Source organism: Lithobates pipiens, unplaced genomic scaffold (assembly GCF_037356315.1).
Source record: "Lithobates pipiens isolate NorthernLeopardFrog02 unplaced genomic scaffold, aLitPip1_a1.2 Scaffold_7, whole genome shotgun sequence".
NCBI lineage: Eukaryota > Metazoa > Chordata > Amphibia > Anura > Ranidae > Lithobates > Lithobates pipiens.
In genome coordinates, this window is record NW_027507892.1 from 1,950,779 (window position 1) to 1,965,022 (window position 14,244).

A 14,244-nucleotide genomic window follows, 5' to 3' on the forward strand; every position below is an offset into this window, starting at 1 on the left:
ATATATATAAACAGACACCCTAGGGAATAAAATGGTGGTCGTTGCAACTTTTTATCTCGCACGGTATTTGCGCAGCAATTATTTTTATTTTTTTATATTAAAAAAAGTTTCATGAATATAAAAAAATAAACACTAACATGAGCCCTTATTTTTTTTTGTATAATGTGAAAGATGTTACGCCGAGTAAATAGATACCTAACATGTCACACTTTAAAATTGAGCACACTTGTGGAATTTGCGCCAAAACTCAGTACTTGTAAATCTCCATAGGCAACGCTTTAATTTTTTTTTACAGGTTACATGTTTAGTGTTACAGGGGAAGTCTAGTGCTAGAATTATAACTCTCTAACGATCGCGGCGTATGTAACCTGTGTGGCTGTGATAATAGCCAGTGCCTCGCCAGCCACTGACCTCACCGCACGTCCCTGCATTTGTACAGATTTTGTGTAATTGAGGTGCGCCATTTAGCTGAACCCACTCCGATCATTCCTGTGTTGATTGACATTTCCAAACGACTAGTGAAGTCACGGAACTCTATATGGGTTGTCTTTTGACAACTTGAGCAATCACTCCACAAGGTAGTAAATAATGACTGGGCACCTTTTTTAGATTCCATTCACATTAGAGCTTCAGTTTTCTGCTGTTTTCAAGCTATTAATGCATTTTTTATTTTTTTTTGCATGCTTTAGGAAAGGCATGCCATACAAGAGGCAAGATCGCATAGTGATAAGTGGCTGATTGGCGCTTAGGTGTGAAGAGATGGCATTTAAAGCACTTGGACTTTGAAAGTTGAGCGTTCTGTAGCACAGTCTGATTTCCTTTTAAGCTCTGCTCACATCTAGGAGTTGCTATTTTACAGGCATTTTTTTTTTTTTTTTCTGACATTTTTGCATAGTTTTTGTACAGGCGTTTTCAAGGTTATAAGGTCACCAATGTAAAAGCAGTAAAACGTCTGTAATCTGCCAAAAAAGAAGCTCCTGTAGTTTTTTGAGCGACGGGCGCTTTGCTTTAGGCGACAGAACGCTCAGATGTGAACAGAGGCCATTTAAATGAATGGGATTTGTCTTGTTGGGCGTTTTTAGAGCTGAGGCTTACAGCAGAAAAACGCTTGGGTGTGAACGAAGCCTTATGCCGCATACACACGAATGGACTTTTCGGGCCGACTGAAATCCGTCGGACAATTCGATCGTGTGTGTGTGTGTGGGCTCCTGTGGACTTTTTTTTCCCGAAAGTCCACAGGACCTAGAAATAAAACTTGCTTCAAATCTTTCCAATGGACTCGAGTCCGGTCAAAAAATCCAGTCGTATGTTTGCTAGTCCGACGGACTAAAACCAACACTAGGGCAGCTATTGGCAGCTATTGGCTATTGGCTACTGGCTAAGAACTTCCTTATTCTACATCATCACGTTCGATTCTGTCTGACTTTTGGAGTGATCGTGTGCGGCCAAGTCCGTTTGTTTGAAAGTCCGGCGGACCTCAGCTGCAATGTCCGGCGGATTGTCCGCCGGACCAAGTCCGTCAAAGACCCGTCGCGTGTACGCGACATTAGATCTACCAGCAACCGTGTAATGCAGTGGCTTTCCTGATTGGATACAGATTGGATACCAAAGTTTTGTGTGGGGGTAGAGCATCATACAATTTCTACCCTTTTGGAAGTACCATCCCCTAATGCAGGGGTCTCAAACTGGTGGCCCTCCAGCTGTTGTGAAACTACAAGTCCCATGGGGCATTGCGAGGCTGACAGTTACAAGCATGACTTCCACAGACAGAGGCATGATGGGACTTGTAGTTTCCCAACAGCTGGAGGGCCACCAGCTTGAGACCCCTGCCCTAATGTGATACATCTAAGAAATACATTTAGAGTCCTATATAACTTTTGTATCTCCTAGGGCAGGGGTAGGCAACCTCATCCCTTCCAGCTGTTTTGAAACTACAAGTCCCATGAGACATTGCAAGACCCTTTCAATCACAGGCATGACTCCTGGATGCAGAGGCATGATGGGATTTGTAATTTCGCCACAGCTGGAGTGCCGGGGTTGCCTACCCCTGTCCTAGGGTATTATGAATTAATGCAAATTATATGTATAAAAGCCGCAACATTTTTGTTTTATTATTGAGAAAATCACAAATATATAAAAAAAAAAAGTTATTTGAAAAGGTATATATCCACTGGTCCGCCATCCAAGATGGTTACTATCCTGGCCTTAGAATCCATTACCAACATGTTTCGAAGGCAGACCTGCTTCATCAGGGACTCGGATTTTATTAAAAGATACTGTGAACAAATGTGTGAAATGGTGGCAATGGAACACCTGCCAGGCCCGTGGGGAACTATCCAATCTTTCAAAGAGTTGTTTCACATCCAACATGTACAATGGATATAAAAGGTATAGAACATCCATCTCTATTGGAGGCTGGCAGTGTAAATGCTGAATATCCGCTGTCTTCAGGCCGGTCGCATCACTTGCGGCCGCTTTCCAGCTTTGATAGATGTCTTGTGTGGGAGGGGGCCGTGATCTTCCCCCTGACGTCTCCTCCGCAGAAGCCATCCATCGGAGCTGTAGAGTGCCGTGACGCTGAAATTCTGTATTTACACGGCTCGTTTTTAAATACAACTTACACAGTGTGCTATGCCAGCCTCTAATAGAGGGGCTGGAAGTGAGAAATTGAATATTTTATTATTAAAATAATAATAATAGCGGCTTGGGGAGGGCCACAGACAGAGAGGGCGCTGACGGGGAGGAAGGAGGGGGGAGAGCAGGCAGCCTATCACGCAGGGAGGCACTTTTGACCACGTGATCAGGGCGGAGCTGTCCTGGTTATCCTGGTCTGTTTGGAGAGGGCATACAGGAAATGGTAGGTTTAGGATTTTTTTTTTTTTTTTTTTTTTCTTATTTTACAGTTTAGAGGGGGGCAGATTACATAGCACAAGCGCTGCGCTGTGTAATCTGCTTTAAGGGAACAGAATCTACATATTTTTTTTGTGTTTAACAGGATGGACCTACAACTCTAGAGATGGCCGTACACCGTGTACACTTGAGCAATAAACGTCAGTTGACTCTTTGTCCCCGTGTCAATCAACTACACTACTGCCACTGTCGCAATTAGTAGGGACACGCCACTCCACCTGTCCAGTGTTTATCCCTGCTACCTCACTCCCAGTAGTAGAATGGGGTCCCACCATGCGCTTGTTGTGGACTTTATGCATGCTCTCACTTGACTTTTTTCATGATCTGTACCTAGTTTACAGGCTAGGGACTTCTGTGTGCTGGTCTGCTCCTCCTGGTTGCTACAGGAGATGAACCACTAGGGGAGATAATGCCTGCAACTTCTGCTTTGCCGCAAGAGATGTCCCACCTGTCACAGGCGCACGCTTCACGACAGGCTGCTGGTACTAGCCGCTGGACCTCTGTTACCCCTGGTAACCACTTGCTGTCTTTATACCCCAACATCACCAATCTTGTCTCCAAATATCACCCAGACCGTCCTCTCCGCTCTTCTCAAGACCTTCTACTCTCAAGCTCTCTCGTCTCCTCCTCCCATGCTCGTCTTCAGGATTTCTCCAGAGCCTCTCGCATCTTCTGGATCGCGCTACCTCCCCCGGTCCTGCTATCCCCTACTCTTGCTACCTTCAGGCGATCCCTGAAAACTCATCTCTTCAGGAAAGCCTATCACATCTCCAACTAATCTCCTACCACCTCATCAGATCATTCCTCACAGTTACAACCTTTTGTACCACCTGCCCCATCCTATTAGATTGTAAGCTCTTCTGAGCAGGGCCCTCTTATTCCTCTTGTATGTTATTTTATTATAACTGTATTGTCTCCTTTTTATATTGTAAAGCGCTGCGTAAACTGTTGGTGCTATATAAATCCTGTATTATAATAATAATAATAATAATGTGCATTAAAATAATAATGTGCATTAACAGACCCAAGCTGCAGACAAAAAGTAGAGTGCCGGTTACAGGCAGTCCCTAAGTTACAAACATTCATAGACGTCGTCATTCGCACCATGAACGGAGGTGGCGTGACCTCACTGCTGGCTGATTGCGCTCCACTCTGGTCCTGGATACGCCAAACGTCCATCTTGCAGCACCAAACACACCCCACACTGCAGTACTGCATGACCACAAGAGCCCCAAATAACAAGACTGCACACGCTGAAGGGCCCAGAACATCCCGTGTCGCTGCACAGGCTGTAGTCGCACTTAAAAATGTATTGTTCCAACTTGCATACAAATTTGGCTTGAGAACAAACCTACAGTCCCTATCTTGTTCGTAACCCAGAGACCGCCTGTACTTTCATACATATACCCTTGAATAACTTCGGCCCTGCCGATTAAAAACATTTCAACAATGAACAACTTAGTCATTACAGATGGCAAAATGACAGTTCTTTCCCCTTATCTAATCCCCTTATCTAATCCCCAGGCTTGGCTGCCCTAGCATACCTGCACAGGCTTGAGTCCATGTACAGTAAAGGCAAGTCCATAGTCCAAGTATCCAAAATTCAGGTGTCCCGATGAGTAGGCGTCTGCAGCGGCTCACAAATATAACAAAAAAAAACTCCAACGGGGCTTCTGGATCCGGACCCCTGTCCCTTTTTTTTATTTTTTTTTTTATGTTTCAATATGTTTATTGAAGGTTTTCAGTACAATACAAACAAAAGTCCCATCAATGCGGCTAAGTATTACATCTAGTACAATGCACAATTGAGTAATTCACCGGTTATTTCTTAACCACTTGAGATCCGCGCTATAGCCAAATGACGGCTACAGCGCGGATCTCCTTTTCCGGGTCGACGTCAATAGACGTCGTCCCGTGTACGAGCGGCCTGCGCGCCCCCTGAGGGGCGCGCGCGGCGCGCTCTGTGATCGGCGAGTCCATGAGACTCGCCTGATCACCGATCCGTGCAAGGGGTCGATCCCGACCCCTTATCACGTGATCAGCTGTCAGCCAATGACAGCTGATCATGTGATATAACGGAGCCGGTAATCGGCTATTATTCCTCCTCGTGCTGATAGCACGAGGAGAAAAAAAAAAGCCGATCACTGGCGGCCGTGATCGGGACATCAGTCCCGATCACGGCCAGCCCTGCTAATGCCTACCTGCCCCCTGCCAGTGCCCACCTGCCCCCTGCAGTGCCACATGTACTAAAAGTGCCCACAGTGCCACCCAGCAGTGCCACCCAGCAGTGCCCACAATCTGCCTCAAAGGTGCTGCACCCCAGTGCCACATATCCGTGCCCAGCAGTGCCACCTATCAGAGCCACCTATCAGTGCCCATCCGTGCCACCCATCCGTGCCATCTTATCTGTGCCCATCTTTGCCCATCAGTGCCGCCTTATCTGTGCCTATTAGTGCTGCCTTAACTATGCCTATCAGTGCCCACCAGTGCAGCCCATCAGTGCCCACCAATGCAGCCCATCAGTGCCCACCAGTGCAGCCTATCAGTGCGGCCTAATCAGCGCACTTCAATGAAGGAGAAAAATTACCTGTTTGCAAAATTTTATAACAAACTATTAAAACATGATTTATTTTTTTTTGCATCTTTTTTTGTTTGTTTAGCAAAAAATAAAACTCCGAGCTGTAACTAAATACCACCAAAAGAAAGCTCTATTTGTGGGAAAAAAATTATAAAAATTTCATTTGGGTACAGTGTTGTATGCCCGCGCAATTGTCATTCAAAGTGCATCAGCGCTGAAAGCTGAAAATTGGTCTGGGCAGGAGGGGGGTTTAAGTGCCCAGTAAGCAAGTGGTTAAAACACTCTGTCGGTGGCAACTCAGGTCTTATAGCCAAAGACTCTCTGGATCATACATGACCCCACCTGCTGATGCTGTTACCTCTTATGTTTTACAGGTATCTAATCGTGCAACTAGCACCGCTCAATGAGAGATGTGAAGAAAACAAAGAGCAGAAAAGAAGAGGGGAAAGACCCAATAGTAGAAGGGGAGAGAGGAGTAAAGAATAGGAGAAGGTGGGGAAGGAAGAGAATTGGGGGAGAGCCGTGGTCCTAGATCCTCGAGTCCTTACTACTATAATAACATTAAGCAACGCGTGTCCTGGGATCATTAGTTAGATAGACAATCCATGGGTCCCATATTCTGTGAAACATTCCCATCCTGTCTTGAGACAGCGCAGATAGCCGCTAGTTAAGCATTAACCATGACATTTTATGTTTGAGCTGGGCTATCGGTAATGCGGCAGACCTCCAGTTACGTGCTATGGTAATCTTAGCTGAAATAAATAGAAAAGTGAGGAGCCTCTGCTGATGCTTGGAGGCCTCTACCGCCTTACCCCCCAAGAGGGCCAGCTTAGGTGATTTTTTCAGGTTCAGGCCCGTGATTGTATAGACAAGGTTATACACTCTAATCCAAAACCTTCTGACCTTTGGGCATGACCACCAAATATGGTAGGTGGTCCCCACCTGGCCGCAGCCCCTAAAACATTGGGACGTTGCCCCTGGTACAAAAGCGGCCAATCTGGTTGGGACCATGTACCACCTTAACAAAACCTTATAGTTTGCCTCTATCACCGATGTGTTGGTGAGTGAGCGATATGCCGTCTCAGAGAGTATACACCAATCATCTAATTCAAAGGTTTCCTGAAGGTCCTGCTCCCATTGGATCATATAACTCAATTTCTTCGCTGCACCCCTTAGTATTGTATATATGGCCGATAAATGGCCTCTAATTTTGTCATATTGTCTACTCAGCTGTTCCATGGGAGTCAGGGACCCCAGGCCCTCCTGTCCCTTTTTACATTAGCACAGGACCGAGGGGGCTGGACCTAAAAGCCTGCAAACTAAAGCTGGGAGCGGCAGCAAAAACACATTAACCCCATCCTTTCCGGCCGGGCCAGCACTACCCAATTACCAGTAGGCAACCTTGCCTACAAGCTATGTAGTGCAAGACGTAACTGGCAGTCACTGGATACACTTCACCAGGATTGGCGTAGCACCCCGATGCTAGGTCATCATGGCGCTTTGCCTTTCCACCATACATTTCCCAATCACCTGGTTGCATAGAGTGTTACTGAACCCTCGTTCATTGTGTAGATTTCATCTTTTGTTGAAAACGAGTTGCCAACACATGAAAATGTGAGAAAACAAAACTGGAATTTTCATTACGGGGACTGCTGAAGTAGAGCAGCTCTGATGATGGATGTATTACCATGGAGCTCCCGTAACACATATTTTCCAGCTCTGGCTCATTAGTATAAAATGGATCCTTTCCTGAACCGAGACTGATGCAGACAGACATATGTGTGAATTCCTAAACCTCAGCGGTAATGTTATGTTATGTTATGTTTCAGCAGCAGGTAATGGCATACAGCTAAACCCAACATTCGGAAGGTTATGAACGCTCTGATATATCTATATACATTCAGTATTGTGCAAAAGCTTTAGGTCTGTATGAAAAAAAATGTTGTAAATGATTAATGCTTTCAGAAATAGAAGTATTAGTAGTTCATTTACTTTCCATTTTGTTAATTGATTCAAATGAACAGAAGTGAAAATCAAATCAATCTCAATCCACCCTTTGCCTTCAATTCTGCATCAATTCTTCTAGGTAGACTTGCACATGGTTTTTGAAGGAACTCGGCAGGTAGGTTGTTCCTAACATCTTGGAGAACTAAGCACAGATCTTCTGTGGATGTCAACTGCCTCAAATCCTTCGTCTCATCCCAGATCCATTCCATGATGTGGAGATCAGGGCTCTGTGGAGGCCAAACCATCACTTCCAGGACTCCTTTGTTCTTATTTACACTCAAGATAGTTCTTAAAGCGGACCTTCAAGTCATTTTTTTCAACTTTCCATCTATTAAATCTTCTGCCCTTGTTGTTTTTACTTTGGATAGCAAAACATTTTTTTTTCTGCCAGTAAATACCTTATACAGCCAACTTCCTTTTTCTTGTCTGGTAAAAAGACCTCATGCACAGCTCTCTCTCTGGAGTTTGCCAGGAAGGGAGGGGGGGATGAGTCATAAGAGGGCCAATAAGAGCTGCAGAGCTGGAGGTGTGCCTCTGTGTGTCTGTGTAAATCCAGGAAGTGAACAGGCAGCCGCTTCAGCTGCCCACAGTTAAAATGGTTGCAGCCAGACGCAGTGGAGGGAGATTTCTGCAGCATATTTGGCAAGTACAGAATCAGAGTATATATAAAATAATATGCAAAGTGGTTGGAGGAAAGCTTCAGAATGGCAAAGATGCTTTTATTACAAATTATGTGAGCAGACTGCAGTTCGTATTTAATGACATTGGCTGCGTGTTCTGCTGCAGAATACATGTGTGGCCAATCACACACCTCCCTGATGGAATGGCATGATGGATAATTATCTGCCTGTATTTCTCAGCATTGAGGACACCATTGATCCTGACCACATCTCCAACTCCATTTAGATAAATGCAGCCCTAACCTTGCAAGGAACCTCCACCATGTTTCACAGTTTCCTGCAGACACTCATTATTGTACTGCTCTTCACCAAAATCTGCCTCCTGCTTCAGCCAAATGTTTCATATTGTGACTCTTCGGTCCTGAGCACTTGCTGCCATTATTCTGAACCCCTATGTTTTCCTGCATTATAGGACACCATTGATCCTGACCAAATCTCCAACTCCATTTAGATAAATGCAGCCCCAAACTTGCAAGGAACCTCCACCATGCTTCACAGTTGCCCACAGACACTCATTATTATTATTATACCGCTCTTCACCAAAAAACTGCCTCCTGCTTCAGCCAAATGTTTCATATTGTAACTCTTCGGTCCTGATCACTTGCTGCCATTATTCTGAACCCATATGTTTTCCTGCATAGTTGAGGCCCTTCGTTTTTGTTCCACATCCAGAGGATCCTGTCCATCTGGAGTCAAGCGGTTACATTTCCAGAAACTGTGGGGTCTTTTGTGATGACGGAAAGAGATCAAGCCAGGGTTTCCAAATGCTGAAAAATGTGTCATGCGCATTAAGAGTAGCTGTCATTTCTTCGTTCTTAAACGTACCAAAAACACGGCCCTTAACCTCCTCGAAGCTGAGCGAAGGTAATGATTTTTATGCCCTCACAATGGTTTGCTTCATCACCATGAAAATGTGGGTAATGAGTATGTGTGTTCCTGTCACCGCATTTGCTGTTGGTTTGTCCAGGAGTGTCTCCCAAGGATCCTTGCACAGGTTGATATGAAATATGAAGAACCATATTAACCAGATCTTATACCTGTATCCTCAACACTGTGGAACACCTCCACCAGATATTTTTCATGTCGCCCAAGTCCGGGCGGCCCTGAAAACAGATTGACGTATATGTGGGTAAACGGTTTGCTATCCTAGTTGGCGTTAAATACATACGTAACCTTAAAAGCATTTTCAAGGGCAAGCTGGTTACGAGACGCCTTAAATAAAGCCCCCCACAATTTGCGCCAATCCTAAGACTCATGTTTCCATCTTAAAGCGGGAGTCCACCGGGAGTTACGCTGTTTTTTTTTTTTTTTTTTTTAAAAAGCCAGCAGCTACAAATACTGCAGCTGCTGACTTTTAAAATAGTGACACTTACCCGCCCAGCGGGCCCGCGATGTCGGCACCCGAAGCCGATCTCTCGATCGTCTCTCGGGTGCTGCCGCCGCCATCTTGGGTATGGGAATCAGGAAGTGGAGCCTTTCGGCTTCATTTCCCGGTTCCCTACTGCGCATGCACGAGTCGCGCTGCGCAATAAGGATGGTCCCCGCTGTCTCTGGGATCCATGTGTTTCCCAGCAGGCAGCGGGGGACTTTCGGAAAGGGGCTTAGATTCTGCGGAAAGGGGCGTACCTTCTGCAGAATCTACGTCGGAAGTGGGTGCAGATACCTGTACTGTATAGGTACCTGCACCCCCCCCCCCCCCCTGAAAGGTGCCAATTGTAGCGCCGGAGGGGGGGAGGGTTCCAATGAGCAGAAGGTCCACTTTAGGGTGGACCTCCGCTTTAAGCAATATGAGGGAACTTGCGCACCAGTGTTGCCCTGGATAGAAGAATATACCGACGAGATGAGGACTCGAGTCATGGGGAAAGTACGACATCTAGTCTCAAAGGCTGTCAATGGGAAAGGGTGGTTATAATTCTTAAGGAGTCCAGGAAATTATACATTTGGAGGTAATGGAATCATTTGGACTCAGGGATGTCATACCAAGGTATTAAAATGAGCATATTAGGTTAGGAAAGAGCAGACTGTAATGAGGCCCTTTAGACGTCACTATTGAAAGCTCTAAGGGCTCTCCATCCCTGGGGGGAAACAAAGGGCAATTAAAGAGTGACGAGAGTGGGAGATGTGGGACATTTAGTGTGACGGACCCAACCGTGACAGGGGGCTTTTGAAGGGGATTGCAAGGTAGCCTCTTGCCAACTGGCTATGGGCCCTGGCTTTTGAGGTGGCTCTATTCCTTGGCAGTTTCGTTTGAGATTTGGGTCCATATCCCCTAAGAACACACACAGACTCTGGGCACCCAGGGCCCGAATACAGATTTGCCAGTGTATAACATTGATTACTTCAAACCCCCCCCCCCCCCCAGACTCCGAGGCTCTAAACTGAAGATTCTAATCGTCTTCAAAGAACATGATGCTGGTGTCTCCTGATGTTATATGGTATCTGTTTATTAAGGTGCCTTTTTCTCATTGTATATTTCCCCATTGTATGCCTCCTAAGTGTGAATCCATATTGTTAATTCAGTCTCCTATTGTTTCCGTCTGTATGCTAATCCTCTTGGAGATGTGACTAGCATTGTGTCCACTTTACCTTTTTACCAAACCATTGTGGGATGTTTACGTATTTGTTAGCTGTTCATTGGATGTACTAATGATATTACTATATAGAGTTTGCATTGTTTAGGTTAATTTTGATCAAACTCCTATCTGATTTTGTGTGTTATATATTCTGTGTGAGTTCCAGTTTGCACCTAAGCTATTGTCATCTAGTTCTTGGGTGCAATTCTCAGCTATAATACCGGTTTCCAGAGTGGGACAAGCTGTAACTTGGCAGAAGCGCCCAGGTGGGATGCCAAGCGGCCGTCAAAATTAAGCATGCAGAATATTTGAGTCCTATACGGCAATGGCGTGGGTCAAGGCTGGGTTTAAGGGCTTTGGGCAGAGTGGTGGTGGTGGTGGTGGTGGTGGGGTGGGGGGGGGGGGGTTATCCAAGGTATAGAAGAAAGAGAGGATATAGATATAGAAAGAGGTTAAGTCCAAGAAAGGCGCTGGTTTGCCTGCATGGAGCTGGACTATGGATGCTATTTGGGCAGCTAATGTGCAATATTGGGAACTCCCAGTTCTCCCTGAGGATCTTGATTTTCTTTGAGGGTGCATTATTGCTATATCACAATACTCCTTTCCCATTCAGTTCTTCCTACTGGTTACCTATCACTGTGTAATGTCAAACTTGCTGCAAGAACTAATCTACTGTTTTCCACTTCTAGGGAAAAAAAAGAAGACGAGCAAGAGGGAGGGCGGTAGTGATTGGCGGGAGCGGAGGAATGCCATCAGACTTACTGAGGAACATACAGTGGAGACTCTGGTGGTGGCAGACTCTGATATGGTACAATATCATGGAGCAGATGCCACACAGAGATTTATTCTTACTGTTATGAACATGGTATGTATAAAAAAGTGTAGATTTTCTTATCTGTACAAATTCCCCCCTAGGCTCATGTTGGAAAGGCTTTTCATCTGATTTGGTACTTAGGAAAGAATAACACTGATACATAAAAGAACAATGGGTGAAACTGTTTGAAACAAGATCTGTCTTTGTTACTGACTTGTCCATTTTTAGCCAGTTTAGGAAATTAAAGGGAGAACCTCATTGGTTGCTACAGGCAAGACACACCGGTGTCCTGGACAAGAGGTAATTCCCATTAGGAAGCAGACTGAATTTGGTTGTAGCAGCTGGAGCTAGGCGAAGGGGACATAGAACACCAGGGGGGTCTCAGAGAAGCATGCTACCTGGTGGCAATGGAGGAATAGGAATTGGTGTGCCTGGTTGTTGAAGGTTAGGGTGTTTGGATGGACTACAGCACAGATCGTTGGTCTTCACCAAAGCACCCCTCAAGGGGTGATGGGTTTTGCTGCTTACACCTCCCAGGTTGCGGCCTTCTGCTTTACCAGAGAAGGCAGCTACTAGAGACTGAGTACGAATATGCAGGAAAGAGTTTCTTGCTGCACAGGGATCCTGAGAACACGACTCAAAGGTAGGTAATATTCTACAGGGTCACTGGAGCAGGGTATAGGCGGGTGTGCACAGGGTCACTGGAGCAGGGTATATGCGGGTGTGCACAGGGTCACTGGAGCAGGGTATATGCGGGTGTGCACAGGGTCACTGGAGCAGGGTATAGGTGGGCGTGCACAGGGTCACTGGAGCGGGGTATAGGCTGGTGTGCACAGGGTCACTGGAGTAGGGTATAGGCTGATGTGCATAGTGTTACTAGATAGAGCAGGATACAAGCTAGGGTACACAAGGTGACTAGACCATGGTATAGCTTGGACTGCACAGGGTTATTGGAGCAGGAAACAGGCTGGAGTACACAGGGTCACTGGATACAGACTGCTGCATAGTGGAGTCACGGGAGCTGGATACAGCTTGGAGTACACTGGGGTCACTGGAACACAATTCAGGCTGGGGTTCACTGGGGTCACAGGAGCTGAATACAGGTTGGAGTACACTAGGGTCACTGGAGCTGGATAAAAAAAGGACACGGGTCCCTGGAGCTGGGGATACAGGCTGGGGTCACAGGAACTGAATACAGACTGGACTACACTAGGGTCACAGGAACTGGATACAGACTGGAGTACACTGGGGTCACTGGAGCAGGACAAAAGCTGGAGTACACTGGGGTCACTTGAGAAGAATACAGGCTAGAGTACTCTGGTGTCACAGATTCTGAATACGGTCTTGAGTATGATGGGGTCCCCCTGTGTTCAATAGCGTCTTCTCTTACAAAGCTCAGCTAGTCCCTTTAAGACAGCGCCCCCCTCTGCGATTGTGTGTGTCGCCGGGGGAAGCACACAGTGAAACAGGTAAGTCTCTGTTACACATTATATCTCTGTTGTATTATATTATATTATACTTGAATATGTTAGATTAGATCTCCGTTATTCAAGTCTCCATTTATACATGCTTTGTAGTTGAGTGAATGACGTTTACTAAATGATGAGATGCCATTGATGATATATTTAACGAGCACTACTAATTATGACAACAGATATAAATGTATTTGGAATGCAGTATACAAGCTGTAATAATGACGCATGCCTATAAACCTGCCGTATAGCATTGATGTCTCGTGTTGCAGGCCACATTGGCGTTCTCCTATTCATGTCCTATTAATGTTCCCTCCATAGATCTACAGTATCTGTGAAAGTTGACGACGGCGCTGTTTAAATTCCATGACAGCTGTCCACAAACATCATAAATGTGGAGCCACTATCTGGAATGTCTTTCAGATTGGCGACAGTATGATGTCACCCATACCGCAAATAAATAAACGCCTAACCTATAAATCCGACAACTATTTTTACACCAACATAAGAGAATGGGCCCAAAATATTCCTGTCCTCTCCAAGAGCCATAACTGTCCTTTTGATTCATGGCTGGGTTTAGTTCCACATGGACTTCAACTTGAAATGCCTGAAAATATGTCAAGGCCTTTTAACACTTTGTTAATATCATTTCAGCATAAAAATGATTTGCACGGGTTTATTTAGTGCAATGTGTTAGGTGCAATCACCGGGAACAACTCGGCAACCATTTGACGTCAGTTGCTATATGTTATTATACATTTTATGTTCATCATTGTTTTTACATCGCTTTACTAAAAAAAAGTTTGTAAAGATGCTTGCTGAAATTGTTATAAATATAGTATGATTGAATACACTTTCTTTCAAGCTGAACTCTAGCAAAACAGCTACGCTATATTGTCAAAAGTATTGGGACACCTGACTTTATTGGCATTCCAGACTTGCCTTTAGTAGATCAACCCCCTTGTCTGCATACTTGTTTCAGATACACTATGTTGTCAAAAGTATTGGGAGACCTGCCTTTACACGCACATGATGTTTAATGGCATCCCAGTCTCGGTCCATAGGGTTCAATATTGAGTTGGCCCACCCTTTGCAGCTATAACAACTTCAACTCTTCTGGGAAGGCCGTCCACAAGGTTTAGGAGTGTGTCTATGGTGGGCAGTCATGTTGGAACAGGAAGGGGCCGTTGGGAGCATGAAATTGTCCAAA

At 45.4% G+C, this 14,244-nt stretch overlaps 1 protein-coding gene across 1 annotated transcript in view; it reads left to right on the top strand.

The window, feature by feature from the left end:
- The window catches only part of LOC143959299 (A disintegrin and metalloproteinase with thrombospondin motifs 17-like), a 435,585-nt gene that overhangs the window by 69,880 nt on the left and 351,461 nt on the right, over positions 1 to 14,244 (top strand). Inside the window, exon 4 of the mRNA XM_077467981.1 lies at positions 11,438 to 11,613. Within this exon, the coding sequence (XP_077324107.1) occupies positions 11,438 to 11,613 (176 nt within the window). The remainder of the gene's footprint in view (positions 1 to 11,437; positions 11,614 to 14,244) is intronic.